The sequence below is a fragment of the Oncorhynchus kisutch genome, unplaced genomic scaffold (assembly GCF_002021735.2).
Source record: "Oncorhynchus kisutch isolate 150728-3 unplaced genomic scaffold, Okis_V2 Okis01b-Okis20b_hom, whole genome shotgun sequence".
Lineage (NCBI taxonomy): Eukaryota > Metazoa > Chordata > Actinopteri > Salmoniformes > Salmonidae > Oncorhynchus > Oncorhynchus kisutch.
Genome location: NW_022261978.1, coordinates 12,208,627 through 12,229,155, shown reverse-complemented (window position 1 = coordinate 12,229,155; position 20,529 = coordinate 12,208,627). Strand labels below are relative to the sequence as shown.

General features: G+C 46.8%; 2 protein-coding genes across 2 annotated transcripts in view; both read right to left on the bottom strand.

The window, feature by feature from the left end:
* LOC109883029 (zinc finger protein 345-like) lies at positions 1-13,066 on the bottom strand. The gene is made up of 3 exons (XM_020475089.2): positions 12,900-13,066; positions 12,247-12,433; positions 1-5,531 (listed from the first exon to the last, which is right to left on the bottom strand). The coding sequence occupies exons 2-3, from the start codon at positions 12,413-12,415 to the stop codon at positions 3,082-3,084; spliced, it is 2,619 nt and encodes an 872-aa protein (XP_020330678.2). The 5' UTR covers positions 12,416-12,433; positions 12,900-13,066; the 3' UTR covers positions 1-3,081.
* The window catches only part of LOC116359015 (zinc finger protein 883-like), a 41,825-nt gene continuing 21,296 nt past the window's right edge, over positions 1-20,529 (bottom strand). Inside the window, exon 4 of the transcript XR_004206587.1 lies at positions 1-2,876. The gene's annotated coding sequence lies outside the window, so the exon portion shown is untranslated. The remainder of the gene's footprint in view (positions 2,877-20,529) is intronic.

Genomic DNA, 20,529 nt, shown 5'->3' with positions numbered 1-20,529 from the left:
TTTGTTCTTTTGTATTTATAATTCAATTCAAGGATACTTGGCAATATATTTTTTACACACACCGGTTACATCCAGATGAGGACATAACAATACACTCATATTGTTTACTTCTGATGTCAATCCAGACCAGCCCTTCTCCTGAGGTTAAAAAAGAATGGCTGAATTCTGTCATAATCCTACTGGGCAAAAAAAACCTGGTTGAATCAACGTCGTTTCCACGTCATTTCAACCAAAAAACGTCAATGCGATGACGTTGAATCAACGTGGAAAACTGATTGGATTTGAAAAAAAGTATTTAAATGTTTTGGGAATTTAATTAAAAAATATATATTTTGACCTAAATCCAAAGACATGGTGAAATGTTTTGTTGATTTCACATTGATGGACACAGACACTGTTCAACAACGTAAACTGTAGGCCTATCTGACCTCTGTTACTGTGAACTGTTGTAATGGTATATGTAAATATGTAATGATACTGTAGTGATTAAAGGGGGGGGGGATCTGCAGTTGTAATGGTACTGTAGTGATTAAAGGGGGGATCTACTGTTGTTATGATACTGTAGTGATTAAAGGGGGGATCTGCAGTTGTAATGGTATATGTAAATATGTAATGATACTGTAGTGTTTAAAGGGGGGCTCTGCAGTTGTAACATACATTTTTAGACTTATATAAATGAATGATACTGTATATCCCTATTGATTCTTGAAAACTATTCATTTATAATCACTCATAAGATTATTTCAACTGTCACACTCCATCAGAACCACAAAATATAAGTTTGTTTTCCTCCAATGTTTGGAAACATTGTAAATGTAAACAAACCCCGTATAGCCTAAAACATGGTTAAAATTATCATTTTGAGATCATGAATGGTCAGTCCATAGAAGATCATTTTGAAATCATGAATGGTCAGTCCATATCAGATTATTTTGAGATCATGAATGGTCAATCCATAGCAGATCATTTTGAGATCATGAATGGTCAGTACATAGCTGATCATTTTGAGATCATGAATGGTCAATCCTTAGCAGATAATTTTGAGATCATGAATGGTCAATCCATAGCAGATCATTTTGAAATCATGAATGGTCAGTCCATAGCTAAAATTATAATTTTGAGATCATGAATGGTCAATCCATAGCAGATCATTTTGAGATCATGAATGGTCTGTCCATAGCAGATAATTTTGAGATCGTGAATGGTCAGTCCATAGCAGATCATTTTGAGATCATGAATGGTCAGTCCATAGCAGATCATTTTGAGATCATGAATGGTCAATCCATAGCAGATCATTTTGAGATCATGAATGGTCAATCCATAGCAGATCATTTTGAAATCATGGTCAGTCCATAGCTAAAATTATAATTTTGAGATCATGAATGGTCAATCCATAGCAGATCATTTTGAGATCATGAATGGTCAGTCCATAGAAGATCATTTTGAAATCATGAATGGTCAGTCCATAGCAGATTATTTTGAGATCATGAATGGTCAATCCATAGCAGATCATTTTGAGATCATGAATGGTCAGTCCATAGCAGATCATTTTGAGATCATGAATGGTCAGTCCATAGCTAAAATTATAATTTTGAGATCATGAATGGTCAATCCATAGCAGATCATTTTGAGATCATGAATGGTCAATCCATAGCAGATCATTTTGAGATCATGAATGGTCAATCCATAGCAGATCATTTTGAGATCATGAATGGTCAGTCCATAGCTCTGTCTATGAATTTGGAAGTGGTTACACTTCTCCAGGTCCATCCCTAAGCTTTATACCAAAACAAGGGTGCCTCGCTTTGTTATTGGTTCAACTTTGGATTGGTCCTTTAATGCGTTTAGATATTGTTGTTTGTGTTGTCTGTGCTTTACATCCAGAACAAATCACTTTGGATAAAGACTTCTGCTAAATGGAAGAAAATAAATGGAAGAAAGATGTAATGTTTTTACCATGACTAAACAGAAGCTGGGATTCAATCGGACTTTTAAAGGCAATGTTCCCACTATCGCGTATTTCTTATTCGTGGTAAATGCAGCATATGTTTTCGCACAGTCGGAAATTGCCTTTTTAAAAGCTGCATTGTCGACAACCCACAGTCAAATGAACTCCGAGCATGAATCTGTGTCCTAGAACGCAGATTCTATACAGATATATTTATCACATGCTTTAGTGAATAAGAGATTTTATATAATGAGAGCAATGGTGAGGCTTTTCCACTGTATTGTCTAACGAGCAGCACCATTGAGGACTTTCACCATTTTGAAGTAGTCAAAACTTCCTGTGGGTTAAGGAAGGATGCTATAATTCCATCCAGGTCAGCAGAAGGAGTTAACCAAAGAATTATAGTCCTGAGATAACATTCCATAACTGCAGGTAGCAGTAAATCACCATTGGCTTTGGACCTGTTCAGACTGTACACACTGCAGTACATGAGGAGGTGGTATCCTGTTCAGACTGTACACCCTGCAGCACATTAGGAGGTGGTATCCTGTTCAGACTGTCCACACTGCAGTACATTAGGAGGTGGTATCCTGTTCAGACTGTACACACTGCAGTACATTAGGAGGTGGTATCCTGTTCAGACTGTACACACTGCAGCACATTAGGAGGTGGTATCCTGTTCAGACTGTACACACTGCAGTACATTAGGAGGTGGTATCCTGTTCAGACTGTACACACTGCAATACATTAGGTGGTATCCTGTTCAGACTGTACACACTGCAGCACATTAGGAGGTGGTATCCTGTTCAGACTGTACACACTGCAGTACATTAGGAGGTGGTATCCTGTTCAGACTGTACACACTGCAATACATTAGGTGGTATCCTGTTCAGACTGTACACACTGCAGTACATTAGGAGGTGGTATCCTGTTCAGACTGTACACACTGCAGCACATTAGGTGGTGGTGTGTTCTTTTTCAGTTGATTTGCTACCTTCCAATACACTCATAGAAGTAGAAGATATGGACTATTTTAAAAAGGAGATCGCTCTCAATGGTGCTGCCCAATCCCATACTGACACAGAAGACAGCATTGCAAAGATATGAGGTATAACTCTCCCTTCCTAGTTAGCTTATGTAGCCTCTTCCTTCACTTCTCTCTCCTCAACTTCTCTCTCTTTTCCATCTTCCTCCTCCTCTTTGACAATCACATTGAGAATAAAGGTAGGATTCTCTCCAATATGTATTCTTTGATGTTTCTTAAAATTTCCTGAGTAATTGAAGCTCTTCCCACATTGAGTGCAGTGGTAAGGCTTCTCTCCATTATGTATTTTTTTATGTTCCTTAAGGCTGCCTAAATTATCAAAGCTCTTCCCACAAAAATAGCAGTGGTTAGGCTTCTCTCCTGTGTGGATTCTCTGGTGTTTCTGTAGGGTATCTGCCGCACGGAAATTCTTCCCACATTGGGTGCAGTGGTAAGGCTTCTCTCCACTATGTACTATCTCATGTCTCTTTAGGTTTGCTTTCTCACTGAAGCTCTTCCCACATTGGGTGCAGTGGTAAGGCTTCTCTCCCGTGTGTACTTTTTGGTGATTATTTAGATTACCTAAGGAACTGAAACTCTTCCCACATTGAGGACAGGGGTAACTCCCACGGCCAGGTAGTCTTGATGTCCCTGGGTCAACTACACTACCAGTTTTCTCCTCTTCCTCAACTTCTATCTTTTCCTTCTCATGTACTCTCTCATGTCTCTTAAGGTTTGCTTTCTCACTGAAACTCTTCCCACATGCAGAGCAGTGGAAAGGTTTCTCTCCAGTGTGTACTCTTTGATGATTCTTTAGATTACTCGAGGAACTAAAATTCTTTCCACATTGAGGACAGGGGTAACGACCACAATCAGGTAGTCTTGATGTATCTGGGTCATCCTCCTCCTCTTTGACAATCACATTGAGAGTACAGTCATCATCCTCCTCTTTGACAATCACATTGGGAGTACAGTCATCGTCCTCCTCTTTGACAATAACATTGGGAGTACAGTCATCATCCTCCTCTTTGACAATCACATTGGGAGTACAGTCACCATCCTCCTCTTTGACAATCACATTGAGATTACAGGTAGGTTTCACTCCAATGTGTTTTTGCTGATGTTTCTTAAAGGTTCCTGAATGATGGAAGCTCTTCCCGCAAAGAGAGCAGTGGTAAGGCTTTTCTCCACTATGTATTCTTTGATGTTCTTTAAGGCTTCCTGAATGATTAAAGCTCTTCTCACAAAGAGAGCAGTGGTGAGGCTTCTCTCCTGTGTGGATTCTCTGGTGTTTCTGTAGGGTATCTTCCACACGGAAATTCTTCCCACATTCGAAGCAGTTGTAAGGCTTCTCTCCATTATGTACCCTCTCATGTCTCTTAAGGTGTGCTTTCTCACGGAAACGCTTCCCACATGCTGAGCAGTGGAAAGGTTTCTCTCCAGTGTGAACTCTTTGATGATTCTTTAGATTACTTGAGGAACTAAAATTCTTCCCACATTGAGGACAGGGATAACTCCCACGACCAGGTAGTCTTGATGTACCTGAGTCAACTACACCATTACTTTCCTCAACTTCTCTCTTTACCTTATCATTGATTTTCCTCTCACCCACCTCCTCTTTGACAATCACATTGACAGTACTGATAGGCTTCTCTTCAATGTGTATTCGCTGATGACTCTTTAGGTTTCCGGGTTGATTGAAACTCTTCCCACAAAGAGAGCAGTGGTAAGGCTTCTCCCTACTGTGTGATCTCTGGTGATTCTTTAGATCTCCCGCAAAACGGAATTTCTTTCCACACTCAGTGCAGTGGTAAGGTTTCTCCCCTGTATGTATTCTCTGGTGTTCCTTAAGGCTTCCTGAATGATTAAAGCTCTTCCCACATGTGGTGCAGTGGTAAGGCTTCTCTTCACTATGTACTCGCTCATGTCTATTAAGATTTACTTTCTCACTGAAACCCCTCCCACATGTGGCGCAGTGGAAAGGTTTCTCTCCAGTGTGTACCCTTTGATGATTTTTTAGGCTTACTTCTCTTGTAAAACTCTTCCCACAAGCAGAGCAGTGGAAAGGTTTCTCTCCTGTGTGAGTTCTCTTATGATTCTTTAGAATTCCTGCCCGACTGAAACTCTTCCCACATTGGGTGCAGTGGTGAGGCTTCTCCCCTGTATGTATTCTTTGATGTTCTGTAAGGTTTCCTGAACGATTAAAGCTCTTCCCACACTGGGAGCAGTGGTAAGGCTTTTCCCCTGTATGTATTCTCTGGTGACTTTTTAGACTTCCAAGCTGAGTGAATCCCTCCCCACATCGAGCGCAGTGGTAAGGCTTTTTTTTACTGTGTGATCTCTCGTGACTCTTTAGGTCTCCTGTCCGACTGAAACTCTTCCCACATTGGGAGCAGAGGTATGTCTTCTTTATTTTGGGAGTCTGTTTGAGGGATTTGAGGTGAGTTGGACAAATAAAACTGTCGGTACAGCAGGGTTGGGGCTTCTGTCTGCATTGTTTATGATTTCCTGATGCTGTGGGACTGGGCTTGCTGTCTGAGTCTGGGTTGGAGCTCTTTCCTGTAAGAATATGAAGACATATTGGGTAAGAAACAGAAAGAGGTACAAAGGCTTTTAGGCTTAAAAATACAGGATTTTACCTTAAATAATGGCTAAAAAACTAGTCACGGTAGCAACAACATATCCTACCAATTCCTCAAAATAGTCCGAAATAATCTCAGATCAATCAAGAAATCTGTAATTAGCGTAGAGCCCTGATGTAGTGATAAAACTCCCCTACACCAATCACATTTAAGACTCCCCACCAGAGACCAGGATTCCATACCCTTCACCAACAACATTTATTAGTTCCTAAAATCACTAGCCAGCTAGCCAAGTTCCATCTCTGTGTTTGTCAATGAAGCAGGTACATTGAGCAGGCAGGCCACATTAGCTCAATCAGCTTATCAAGTCACTGGCGACACATGTGCTTCAGTACAGTTTTGTTTCTTACACACTCTGGTAAGGGAGAGCGAGAAAGTTGTAAGTCTGGCAGTGTTTCATAGCAAATCATGTTATAAAACAGGTTGCGGCGGGACACTAAGATGTTCGCGAATCGGAATTTTGGAATATTGACAAGTGGCAGTTGGGATGCAAGTGCGCATCATCTCAATTCCCCATTTGCCCAAAACAATGGCAGACTGGAGTGATCACCAGGCCTGGAGTTTCCTGATGTTAGGGGCAAGGCAATTTGGCCTTCCAAGAGGTGCCCAATCTGCCAGGGCACCATGGCCATCTGCTAGAGCACAAAGGCAATCTGCTAGAGCACCAAGGCAATCTGCTAGAGCACCAAGGCAATCTGCTAGGGCACCAAGGCAATCTGCTAGGGCACCAAGGCAATCTGCTAGAGCACCAAGGCAATCTGCTAGGACACCAAGGAAATTAACCAAAATAGACAATTAAATTGATTTGAAAAGAAAAACACTAGCTCTTCAGACGGGAGAGGCTGTTCATTCAGACGGGAGAGGCTGTTCATTCAGACGGGAGAGGCTGTTCATTCAGACGGGAGAGGCTGTTCATTCAGACGGGAGAGGCTGTTCATTCAGACGGGAGAGGCTGTTGCGCACGGCAACATCACCCACCTTGCAATCTGAGGCAGTTCACATTGCTGAGCTTATAGCCTACTGCCGTGTGAACATTGCTGAGCTTATAGCCTACTGCCGTGTGAACATTGCTGAGCTTATAGCCTACTGCCGTGTTCACATTGCAGAGCTTATAGCCTACTGCCGTGTTCACATTGCTGAGCTTATAGCCTACTGCCGTGTGAACATTGCTGAGCTTATAGCCTACTGCCGTGTGAACATTGCTGAGCTTATAGCCTACTGCCGTGTGAACATTGCTGAGCTTATAGCCTACTGCCGTGTGAACATTGCTGAGCTTATAGCCTACTGCCGTGTGAACATTGCTGAGCTTATAGCCTACTGCCGTGTGAACATTGCTGAGCTTATAGCCTACTGCCGTGTGAACATTGCTGAGCTTATAGCCTACTGCCGTGTGAACATTGCTGAGCTTATAGCCTACTGCCGTGTGAACATTGCTGAGCTTATAGCCTACTGCCGTGTGCACATTGCTGAGCTTATAGCCCACCCGGTTTCTTTGTGCATCGCGCTGACAGAAACAAACATCTCTCTGGGAAGAAGAAGGGTGGGGTGTATACCTTATGATTAACGAGTCGTGGTGTGATCACAACAACATACAGGAACTCAAGTCCTTTTGTTCACCTGACCTAGAATTCCTTACGATCAAATGCCGACCGCATTATCTACCAAGAGAATTGTCTTCGATGATAATCACAGCCGTGTACATCCCCCTCAAGCAGACACCTTGACGGCCCTGAAAGAACTTCATTGGACTATGTAAACTGGAAACCACATATCCTGAGGCTGCGTTTATTGTAGCTGGGGATTTAAAAAAGGCTCATCTGAAAACAAGGCTCTCTAAATTTTATCAGCATATTGAATGCGCGACTCGGGCTGGCAACACTCTGGATCATTGCTACTCTAATTTCTGTGACGCATACAAAGCCCTCCGTCGGCAAATCTGACCACGACTCCATTTTGTTGCTCCCAGCTTATAGACAGAAACTAAAACAGGAAACGCCCATGCTCAGGTCTGTTCAATACTGGTCCGACCAATCTGATTCCACGCTTCAAGATTGCTTCGATCACGTGGACTGGGATATGTTCCGGATAGCATCGGACAATTACATTGATGTATATACTTATTCGGTGAGCAAGTTTATTAGCAAGTGCTTCGGTGATGTGGTACCCACGGTGACGATTAAATCCTTCCCCAACCAGAAACCGTGGATTGATGGCAGCATTCGTGCAAAACTGAAAGCGCGAACCACTGCTTTTAATCGTGGCAAGGCGACCGGAAAGATGACTGAACACAAACAGTGTAGCTATTCCCTCCACAAGGCAATCAAACAAGCTAAGCGTCAGTATAGAGACAAAGTAGAGTTGCAATTCAACGGCTCAGACACAAAATGTATGTGGCAGGGTCTACAGTCAATCACGGACTACAAAAAGAAAACCAGCCCTGTCGCTGACACCAATGTCTTGCTCCCAGACAAACTAAACAACTTCTTTGCTCGCTTTGAGGACAATACAGTGCCACTGACACGGCCCACTACCAAAACCTGCGGGCTCTCCTTCACCGCAGCCAACGTAAGTAAAACATTTAAACGTGTTAAAGGCCCAGACGGCATCCCTAGCCGCGTCCTCAGAGCATGCGCAGACCAGCTGGCTGTTGTGTTTACGGACATATTCAATCAATCCCTATCCCAGTCTGCTGTGTCCACATGCTTCAAGAGGGCCACCATTGTTCCTGTTCCCATGAAATCTAAGGTAACTGAACTAGATGACTATCGCCCTGTAGCACCCACTTCTTTCATCATGAAGTGCTTTGAGAGACTAGTCAAGGATCATATCACCTCCACCCTACTTAACAACCTAGACCCACTTCAATTTGCTTACCGCCCCAATAGGTCCACAGACAACGCAATCGCAACCACACTGCCCTATCCCGTCTGGACAAGAGGAATACCTATGTAAGAATGCTGTTCATCGATTACAGCTCAGCATTTAACACCATAGTAGCCTCCAAACTCATCATTAAGCTCGAGACCCTGGGTCTCGATCCCGCCCTGTGCAACTTGGTCCTGGACATTGACGGGCCGCCCCTAGGTGGCGAGGGTAGGAAACAACATCTCCACCCCGCTGATCCTCAACACTGGGGCCCCACAAGGATATGTTCTCAGCCCTCTCCTGTACTCCGTGTTCACCCATGACTGCGTGGCCATGCACGCTTCCAACTCAATCATCAAGTTTGCAGACGACACTACAGTGGTAGGCTTGATTACCAACAATGATGAGACGGCCTACAGGGAGGAGGTGAGGGCCCTCGGAGTGTGGTGTCAGGAAAATAACCTCTCACTCAATGTCAACAAAACAAAGGAGATGATCGTGGACTTCAGGAAACAGCAGAGGGAGCACTCAACTATCTACATCGACGGGACAGCAGTGGAGAAGGTGGAGAGTTTTAAGTTCCTTGGCGTACCCATCAAAGACAAACTGAAATGGTCCACCCACACAGACAGCGTGGTGAAGAAGGCGCAACAGCGCCTCTTCAACCTCAGGAGGCTGAAGAAATTTGTCTTGTCACCAAAAACACTCAAACGTTTACAGATGCACAATCGACAGCATCCTGTCGGGCTGTATCACCGCCTGGTACGGCAACTGCTCCACCCACAACCGTAAGGCTCTCCAGAGGGTAGAGGTCTGCACAACACATCACTGGGGGCAAACTACCTGCCCTCCAGGTCACCTACAACACCAGATGTCACAGGAAGGCCAAAAAGATCCAAGGACAACAACCACCCGGACACTGCCTGTTCACCCCGCTATCATCCAGAAGGCGAGGTCAGCACAGGTGCATCATAGCTAGGACCGAGAGACTGAAACAGCTTCTATCTCAAGGACATCAGACTGTTAAACAGCCATCACTAACATTGAGTGGCTTCTGCCAACATACAGACTCAATCTCTAGCCACTTTTATAATTAACATTTGGATGTAATAAATGTATCACTAGTCACTTAAACAATGTCACTTTATATAATGTATACATACCCTACATTACTCATCTCATATGTATATACTGTACTCTACTTCAAATTTATTTATATAGCCCTTCGTACATCAGCTGATATCTCAAAGTGCTGTACAGAAACCCAGCCTAAAACCCCAAACAGCAAGCAATGCAGGTGTAGAAGCACGGTGGCTAGGAAAAACTCCCTAGAAAGGCCTGCACAACTTCTACTTCTACTGCATCTTGCCTATGCCGTTCGGGCATCGCTCATCCATATATTTATATGTACATATTCTTAATCATTCCTCTCCACTTGTGTGTATAAGGTAGTTGTTGTGAGATTACTTGTTAGATATTACTGCACGGTCAGAACTAGAAGCACAAGCATTTCGCTACACTCGCATTAACATCTGCTAACCATGTGTATGTGACAATACAATTTGATTTGATTTACTGCCATGTGGACATTGCTGGGCTTATAGCCTACTGCCATGTGGACATTGCTGGGCTTATAGCCTACTGCCGTGTGGACATTGCTGGGCTTATAGCCTACTGCCGTGTGGACATTGCTGAGCTTATAGCCTACTGCCATGTGGACATTGCTGAGCTTATAACGTGAAGAAAAAATACTTTACAAAGATGATTGTAACTAAACGTTCTGATCAGCCTCATTACTATTAAATGGTGTTTTGATGTACAGTGGTTGGATTCATTTGGGATCTATCACCCCACAACTGTCCCAGAGTCTGGTTTGGAATATTTACTTCTCGCACAGAACAACAAGCTGACCAATAGAAGAGGTCAACCTTTGAACTATGGGGAGGATAGCACATTGACGTAGTAAAAGCAGCAGCCTGTTCGTTGCTCATCTTGTCGACCAAAAAAATGGACATTTCTTCTAACATCTTCAACATCTTGGAATCCGATAAGACCGTTGCAGCCTAGTCCGATGTGTCGCTCTTCGCTAACTGCCTAGCTCGATGTGTCGGTCTTCGCTAGCAGCCTAGCCCGATGTGTCGCTCTTCGCTAGCAGCCTAGCCCGATGTGTCGCTCTTCGCTAGCAGCCTAGCCCGATGTGTCGCTCTTCGCTAGCAGCCTACCCCGATGTGTCGCTCTTCGCTAGCAGCCTACCCCGATGTGTCGCTCTTCGCTAGCAGCCTACCCCGATGTGTCGCTCTTCGCTAGCAGCCTACCCCGATGTGTCGCTCTTCACTGGTAGCCTACCTCGGGGCTGTGACGACTGTGAGATGGACCCGATCACGTGACGGGAATTGGCTAATAAGAATTGAGATATCTGAGAGAGCCATGTGAGTGAGAGGTGCTTCGGAGCAAGGCGGTTGGTAGCTAGGAGAAGGGAATGGCTACCCAGACTATGCAAATAGACTGCGTAGCCATTTGATTAGCTGTTCAGGAGTCTTATGGCTTGGGGGTAGAAGCTATTTAGGAGTCTCTTGAACCTAGATTTGGCGCTCTGGTACTACTTCCTGTGCGGTAGCAGAGGGAACAGTCTATGACTAGGGAGACTGGAGTCTTTGACAATTTTTAGGGCCTTCCTCTGACACCGCCTGGTATAGAGGTCCTGGATGGCAGGAGACTTGGCCCTGGTGATGTACTGGGCCGTACGCACTACCCTCTGTAGTGCCTTGCGGCCGAGCAGTTGCCATACCAGGCAGTGATGCAACCCGTCAGGATGCTCTCGATGGTGTAGCTGTAAAAATCTGATGACCCATGCCAAATCTTTGTGTCTCCTGTGGGGGGAATAGGTTTTGTCGTGCCCTCTTCACGACTGTCTTGGTGTGCTTGGACCATGTTAGTTTGTTGGTGATGTGGACACCAAAGGAACTTGAAGCTCTCAACCTGCTCCACCGCAGCCCCGTCGATGAGAATGGGGGCGTGGCTCGGTCCGCCTTTTTCCTGTAGTCCACAATCATCTCCTTAGTCTTGATCACATTGAAGGAGAGGTTGTTGTCCTTGCACCATACGGTCAGGTCTCTGACCTCCTCCCTACAGGCTGTCTCATCGTTGTCAGTGATCAGGTCTACCACTGTTGTGTTAGTGGGGGACGATTGGAATCCAAACACAACCCTCATGTACGTCATGATGACCTCAGTTACACAAATCTCACAACTGTTTTGGAATATAGTTTATGACCAATATGATCCTACTTACACTTTAGACAATATTGAAAGTGGAATAAATGTTTGACTAATATCGATGCCACAGAAGCCATTTTCAACCAGAGAAGTTGGTTTTTGATTGAAGTTGCTCTTTAATTTTGTTGGGATGTCAGCCAGAGGGCTGGTACATTAACAGAGCATTGAAAGAAAGGCTTTTTACAAGGGGCTTGTTGCTTTAAATCACACAGTCATAACACAAATGAAATATATAAATTATTATAATGTTTGGGGATAAAGCAATTTGTTCTCCCTCCCTACGAAACACAGCCTGAACTCAAGTCAAAGAGTATGCAAGTCTTCCATTTTAGTCCTTCAGCAGACGCGCTTAACCAGAGCGACTTGCAGTTAGTGCATCCATCTTAAGTAGGTGAGACCACCATATTTCTCAATCATAGTAAGTACATGTCTCCTCCATAAAATAGATATCAGCAAAGTCTGTGCCCGTGGGAAAAGACAGCCAGAACTCACCGGAGTCACTGTTTTCTTCCTCCTTGATTTCTCTCTCCTCCTCCTCTTTCACAATCACATTGAGTTCCAGTGTTTGACTGCAGTCCTCCAGCTTCACTGACACCACCTCTGGACCCTGTTGTGAGCTTCTCTGGGCCGGATCACCACAGCCAGAACCCGGCTCAGACATGGTCGGCTAGAGGTGGATCTAAAAGAGGAGACCTCAACAAGTTCAGGATGGTTTTCACAGATGGATCTTTCGTGTGATTGCTACAGAAAAGACAACACATATGTAACGTTTGCTAAACGAGCTAACCACACATAACGTCCAACAGGGATTTTCTTTAGCGTAAATCGGTAGCCATTAGCAACGGTTGGTCCAGCTAATTTAGCTAGCTAGCTAATTCCTCGCTAAGTCATTTTGCTCACAATGAGACGTTAGCTGGCTACCAAAAGCAAGGCACACTTAAACCGTTATCCTGAACTGTAGTTAACTAACTAACATTAGCTATAGTAACAGATTGGAGGTTGTAACTAGCGAACTATCTAGCTGACTAATGGCTAACTTGCTGGGGAAAACAATAACAAAGACAGGCCGCGGAAACCACTGCAGATTCATGGAATGCGTTAGTTTACAAACCCAACTACAAGGTCACATTTAAAAATGTAAATACCTGAACAGTTACTTTTCTGTAATTGTTTGGCTGTAAATGCAAATTATGAGATCCTGTGGGAGCAATCAGAATCGTTCAATGTATTATTCTATATGGTATAAACACATCTGTATGACGGGATCGTCTTCTTCTTCGATGTGGTTTAACGGCGGGTGGCATCCAACACATGTTGCAATACCGCCACCTACTAGACTGGAGTAAAACACCCTTATAGTTTGCTTTTAAAAAAAGTTAATAAATGAACAAATACCCTACCATCTAACCCTACACTAATTAAAAACCCACCACCCTACTCCACTAAATCTATGTAGTCGTCGCTCAGGCCAACAGCCTGAAAGGACACCACCACTCAACACACCCTGTAACTCTTATGATGTCAAACGTCATTCAACCAAATACTTCTCTGCAGCTGCCACCACAACTTCAATTTATTTTCTGCTACTTATATTCCATCCCTGCAGTACAGTTAATAACCATTGCTATAAATTCTAAAAATCCAATCTTACTGAAACATAACACTCCTCTCAGGATCCCTCCCTCTGTACTGTTACAGATCTACTACTCACACCACTCCTCTCAGGATCCCTCCCTCTGTACTGTTACAGATCTACTACTCACACCACTCCTCTCGGGATCCCTCCCCGTGACCCATCTTCCTCTACTTCCTTTACTGCCTCAGCATATGACAACTTCTGCACTAATCTAACCCTGGAAACCTCAATCTGCCTCTCTCTCACCGGACATTTCTGATGCCCAGCCTCATGGGCACCCCTACAATTAACACATACCGCAGGTAGCCTAGTGGTTAGAGTGTTGGGCCAGTAACCGAAAGGTTGCTAGATTGTTCTGCCCCTGAACAAGGCAGTTAACCCACTGTTCCCCAGTAGGCCGTCATTGTAAATTAGAATTTGTTCTTAACTGACTTGTCTAGTTAAATAAAGGTTAAATAAAATAAAAAAGCCCATAGAAACGCATTGAATAATGCTGTATTACCAAGTGGACAGATGTTGAAGAGAGTGAAACCTCTTGCAGCACCTGAGTGGTGCAGTGGTCTAAGGCACTGCATCTCAGTGCTAGAGGTGTCACTACAGACACCTTGGTTCGAATCCAGGCTGTATTACAACTGGTCGTGATTGGGAGTCCCATAGGGTGGTGTACAATTGGCCCAGGTTTGGCTGGTGTAGGCCGTCATTGTAAATAATCATTTGTTCTTAACTGACCTGCCTAGTTATATAAAGGTTAATTTAATAAATATATATAGGATTTGAAGACATTGGGGTTTTAGCCCAAAGCCAGTAGGGGAGTCCGGAGGCATTCTACCCCAACAAGAAAAATAAGGAATTTCAACAGCATGAATTTGGTGCACTTTGAGATTCAATTTGAGAGATTAGATATTTTTTCTGGTAATTAGCTAGCTAGTCTTCTCTGTTGTCTCTCCATCTGCCCTCTTATGACACTTTCTCTGTTGTCTTCTCTGTTGCCCTCTCCATCTGCACTCTTCTGACACTTTCTCTGTTGTCTTCTCTGGTCTCTCTCCATCTGCCCTCTTATGACACTTTCTCTGTTGCCCTCTCCATCTGCCCTCTTATGACACTTTCTCTGTTGTCTTCTCTGGTCTCTCTCCATCTGCCCTCTTATGACACTTTCTCTGTTCTCTTCTCTGGTGTCTCTCTCTATCTGCCCTCTTATGACACTTTCTCTGTTCTCTTCTCTGTTGCCCTCTCCATCTGCCCTCTTATGACACTTTCTCTGTCTTCTGTTGCCCTCTCCATCTGCACTCTTCTGACACTTTCTCTGTTCTCTTCTCTGGTGTCTCTAAATTTACCCTCTTCTGTCACTTCCTCTGTCTTCTCTGGTGTGGCTAGCTAGCTGACTGCTGCGGCTAGCTAGCTGACTGCTGCGGCTAGCTAGCTGACTGCTGCTGCTAGCTAGTGGATTGTTGCGGCTAGCTAGCGGACTGCTGCTGCTAGCTAGTGGATTGTTGCGGCTAGCTAGCGGACTGCTGCGGCTAGCTAGCGGACTGCTGCGGCTAGCTAGCGGACTGCTGCGGCTAGCTAGTGGACTGTTGTGGCTAGCTAGCGGACTGCTGCCGCTAGCTAGCGGACTGCTGCGGCTAGCTAGTGGACTGTTGTGGCTAGCTATTTGACTGTAGTGGCTAGCTATTTGACTGTAGTGGCTAGCTAGTGGACTGTAGTGGCTAGCTAGTGGACTGCTGCGGCTAGCTATTTGACTGTAGTGGCTAGCTAGTGGACTGCTGCGGCTAGCTATTTGACTGTAGTGGCTAGCTAGTGGACTGCTGCGGCTAGCTATTTGACTGTAGTGGCTAGCTAGTGGACTGCTGCGGCTAGCTAGTGGACTGCTGCGGCTAGCTATTTGACTGTAGTGGCTAGCTAGTGGACTGCTGCGGCTAGCTATTTGACTGTAGTGGCTAGCTAGTGGACTGCTGCGGCTAGCTATTTGACTGTAGTGGCTAGCTAGTGGACTGCTGCGGCTAGCTAGTGGACTGCTGCGGCTAGCTATTTGACTGTAGTGGCTAGCTAGTGGACTGCTGCGGCTAGCTAGTGGACTGCTGCGGCTAGCTATTTGACTGTAGTGGCTAGCTAGTGGACTGCTGCGGCTAGCTATTTGACTGTAGTGGCTAGCTAGTGGACTGCTGCGGCTAGCTAGTGGACTGCTGCGGCTAGCTATTTGACTGTAGTGGCTAGCTAGTGGACTGCTGCGGCTAGCTATTTGACTGTAGTGGCTAGCTAGTGGACTGCTGCGGCTAGCTATTTGACTGTAGTGGCTAGCTAGTGGACTGCTGCGGCTAGCTAGTGGACTGCTGCGGCTAGCTATTTGACTGTAGTGGCTAGCTAGTGGACTGCTGCGGCTAGCTAGTGGACTGCTGCGGCTAGCTATTTGACTGTAGTGGCTAGCTAGTGGACTGCTGCGGCTAGCTATTTGACTGTAGTGGCTAGCTAGTGGACTGCTGCGGCTAGCTAGTGGACTGCTGCGGCTAGCTATTTGACTGTAGTGGCTAGCTATTTGACTGTAGTGGCTAGCTAGTGGACTGCTGCGGCTAGCTATTTGACTGTAGTGGCTAGCTAGTGGACTGCTGCGGCTAGCTATTTGACTGTAGTGGCTAGCTAGTGGACTGCTGCGGCTAGCTAGTGGACTGCTGCGGCTAGCTATTTGACTGTAGTGGCTAGCTAGTGGACTGCTGCGGCTAGCTAGTGGACTGCTGCGGCTAGCTATTTGACTGTAGTGGCTAGCTAGTGGACTGCTGCGGCTAGCTATTTGACTGTAGTGGCTAGCTAGTGGACTGCTGCGGCTAGCTAGTGGACTGCTGCGGCTAGCTATTTGACTGTAGTGGCTAGCTATTTGACTGTAGTGGCTAGCTAGTGGACTGCTGCGGCTAGCTAGTGGACTGCTGCGGCTAGCTAGTGGACTGCTGCGGCTAGCTATTTGACTGTAGTGGCTAGCTAGCGGACTGCTGCGGCTAGCTAGTGGACTGCTGCGGCTAGCTATTTGACTGTAGTGGCTAGCTAGCGGACTGCTGCGGCTAGCTATTTGACTGCTGCGGCTAGCTAGTGGACTGCTGCGGCTAGCTATTTGACTGTAGTGGCTAGCTAGTGGACTGCTGCGGCTAGCTATTTGACTGTAGTGGCTAGCTAGTGGACTGCTGCGGCTAGCTATTTGACTGTAGTGGCTAGCTAGTGGACTGCTGCGGCTAGCTAGTGGACTGCTGCGGCTAGCTAGTGGACTGCTGCGGCTAGCTAGTGGACTGCTGCGGCTAGCTATTTGACTGTAGTGGCTAGCTAGTGGACTGCTGCGGCTAGCTATTTGACTGTAGTGGCTAGCTAGTGGACTGCTGCGGCTAGCTATTTGACTGTAGTGGCTAGCTAGCGGACTGCTGCGGCTAGCTAGCGGACTGCTGCGGCTAGCTAGTGGACTGCTGCGGCTAGCTATTTGACTGTAGTGGCTAGCTATTTGACTGTAGTGGCTAGCTAGTGGACTGCTGCGGCTAGCTAGTGGACTGCTGCGGCTAGCTAGTGGACTGCTGCGGCTAGCTATTTGACTGTAGTGGCTAGCTAGCGGACTGCTGCGGCTAGCTATTTGACTGTAGTGGCTAGCTATTTGACTGTAGTGGCTAGCTAGTGGACTGCTGCGGCTAGCTAGTGGACTGCTGCGGCTAGCTATTTGACTGTAGTGGCTAGCTAGCGGACTGCTGCGGCTAGCTAGTGGACTGCTGCGGCTAGCTATTTGACTGTAGTGGCTAGCTAGCGGACTGCTGCGGCTAGCTATTTGACTGCTGCGGCTAGCTAGTGGACTGCTGCGGCTAGCTATTTGACTGTAGTGGCTAGCTAGTGGACTGCTGCGGCTAGCTATTTGACTGTAGTGGCTAGCTAGTGGACTGCTGCGGCTAGCTATTTGACTGTAGTGGCTAGCTAGTGGATTGCTGCGGCTAGCTAGTGGACTGCTGCGGCTAGCTAGTGGACTGCTGCGGCTAGCTAGTGGACTGCTGCGGCTAGCTATTTGACTGTAGTGGCTAGCTAGTGGACTGCTGCGGCTAGCTATTTGACTGTAGTGGCTAGCTAGTGGACTGCTGCGGCTAGCTATTTGACTGTAGTGGCTAGCCAGTGGACTGCTGCGGCTAGCTAGTGGACTGCTGCGGCTAGCTATTTGACTGTAGTGGCTAGCTAGTGGACTGCTGCGGCTAGCTAGTGGACTGCTGCGGCTAGCTATTTGACTGTAGTGGCTAGCTATTTGACTGTAGTGGCTAGCTAGTGGACTGCTGCGGCTAGCTAGTGGACTGCTGCGGCTAGCTAGTGGACTGCTGCGGCTAGCTATTTGACTGTAGTGGCTAGCTAGCGGACTGCTGCGGCTAGCTAGTGGACTGCTGCGGCTAGCTATTTGACTGTAGTGGCTAGCTAGCGGACTGCTGCGGCTAGCTATTTGACTGCTGCGGCTAGCTAGTGGACTGCTGCGGCTAGCTATTTGACTGTAGTGGCTAGCTAGTGGACTGCTGCGGCTAGCTATTTGACTGTAGTGGCTAGCTAGTGGACTGCTGCGGCTAGCTATTTGACTGTAGTGGCTAGCTAGTGGACTGCTGCGGCTAGCTAGTGGACTGCTGCGGCTAGCTAGTGGACTGCTGCGGCTAGCTAGTGGACTGCTGCGGCTAGCTATTTGACTGTAGTGGCTAGCTAGTGGACTGCTGCGGCTAGCTATTTGACTGTAGTGGCTAGCTAGTGGACTGCTGCGGCTAGCTATTTGACTGTAGTGGCTAGCTAGCGGACTGCTGCGGCTAGCTAGCGGACTGCTGCGGCTAGCTATTTGACTGTAGTGGCTAGCTAGTGGACTGCTGCGGCTAGCTAGTGGACTGCTGCGGCTAGCTATTTGACTGTAGTGGCTAGCTAGTGGACTGCTGCGGCTAGCTATTTGACTGTAGTGGCTAGCTAGCGGACTGCTGCGGCTAGCTAGCGGACTGCTGCGGCTAGCTATTTGACTGTAGTGGCTAGCTAGTGGACTGCTGCGGCTAGCTATTTGACTGTAGTGGCTAGCTAGTGGACTGCTGCGGCTAGCTATTTGACTGTAGTGGCTAGCTAGTGGACTGCTGCGGCTAGCTATTTGACTGTAGTGGCTAGCTAGTGGACTGCTGCGGCTAGCTAGTGGACTGCTGCGGCTAGCTAGTGGACTGCTGCGGCTAGCTATTTGACTGTAGTGGCTAGCTAGTGGACTGCTGCGGCTAGCTATTTGACTGTAGTGGCTAGCTAGTGGACTGCTGCGGCTAGCTATTTGACTGTAGTGGCTAGCTAGTGGACTGCTGCGGCTAGCTATTTGACTGTAGTGGCTAGCTAGTGGACTGCTGCGGCTAGCTAGTGGACTGCTGCGGCTAGCTATTTGACTGTAGTGGCTAGCTAGTGGACTGCTGCGGCTAGCTAGTGGACTGCTGCGGCTAGCTATTTGACTGTAGTGGCTAGCTAGTGGACTGCTGCGGCTAGCTATTTGACTGTAGTGGCTAGCTAGTGGACTGCTGCGGCTAGCTATTTGACTGTAGTGGCTAGCTAGTGGACTGCTGCGGCTAGCTAGTGGACTGCTGCGGCTAGCTATTTGACTGTAGTGGCTAGCTAGCGGACTGCTGCGGCTAGCTATTTGACTGTAGTGGCTAGCTAGTGGACTGCTGCGGCTAGCTATTTGACTGTAGTGGCTAGCTAGTGGACTGCTGCGGCTAGCTAGTGGACTGCTGCGGCTAGCTATTTGACTGTAGTGGCTAGCTAGCGGACTGCTGCGGCTAGCTAGTGGACTGCTGCGGCTAGCTATTTGACTGTAGTGGCTAGCTAGCGGACTGCTGCGGCTAGCTATTTGACTGCTGCGGCTAGCTAGTGGACTGCTGCGGCTAGCTATTTGACTGTAGTGGCTAGCTAGTGGACTGCTGCGGCTAGCTATTTGACTGTAGTGGCTAGCTAGTGGACTGCTGCGGCTAGCTATTTGACTGTAGTGGCTAGCTAGTGGACTGCTGCGGCTAGCTAGTGGCCTGCTGCGGCTAGCTAGTGGACTGCTGCGGCTAGCTATTTGACTGTAGTGGCTAGCTAGTGGACTGCTGCGGCTAGCTATTTGACTGTAGTGGCTAGCTAGTGGACTGCTGCGGCTAGCTATTTGACTGTAGTGGCTAGCTAGCGGACTGCTGCGGCTAGCTAGCGGACTGCTGCGGCTAGCTATTTGACTGTAGTGGCTAGCTAGTGGACTGCTGCGGCTAGCTAGTGGACTGCTGCGGCTAGCTATTTGACTGTAGTGGCTAGCTAGTGGACTGCTGCGGCTAGCTATTTGACTGTAGTGGCTAGCTAGCGGACTGCTGCGGCTAGCTAGCGGACTGCTGCGGCTAGCTATTTGACTGTAGTGGCTAGCTAGTGGACTGCTGCGGCTAGCTATTTGACTGTAGTGGCTAGCTAGTGGACTGCTGCGGCTAGCTATTTGACTGTAGTGGCTAGCTAGTGGACTGCTGCGGCTAGCTAGTGGACTGCTGCGGCTAGCTAGTGGACTGCTGCGGCTAGCTATTTGACTGTAGTGGCTAGCTAGTGGACTGCTGCGGCTAGCTATTTGACTGTAGTGGCTAGCTAGTGGACTGCTGCGGCTAGCTATTTGACTGTAGTGGCTAGCTAGCGGACTGCTGCGGCTAGCTATTTGACTGTAGTGGCTAGCTAGGGGACTGCTGCGGCTAGCTATTTGACTGTAGTGGCTAGCTAGTGGACTGCTGCGGCTAGCTATTTGACTGTAGTGGCTAGCCCAAAAAAAGGTCGTTCTGAACGTTAGATCATCTTATCCCTTGAAGCTTTAAAAGTGTTCTTACACTATGATTTTGGTCATTCAAAGCATTGGAGACGTCCATGGCAGGCGTTGTTGTCACCGTAGCTTGTTACATAACTTCTGAGTGATAGGAAGCACGAGCACCACCACCAAGCAGCCTCCACCACCGCTCCACACACCTGCCATTACTATGATAACTAGCTTAGCAATGTCAGCTGTCAAAAAAATGTAGCTGAAAATGTACAAAATAAAGTATCTGAAATGTAGCTGTATACATCACCAACTGTTGTTTTATATCAAATCAACGCTTGTCTACTTTAGAAGGCTACACAGTTTTGGTCCTATA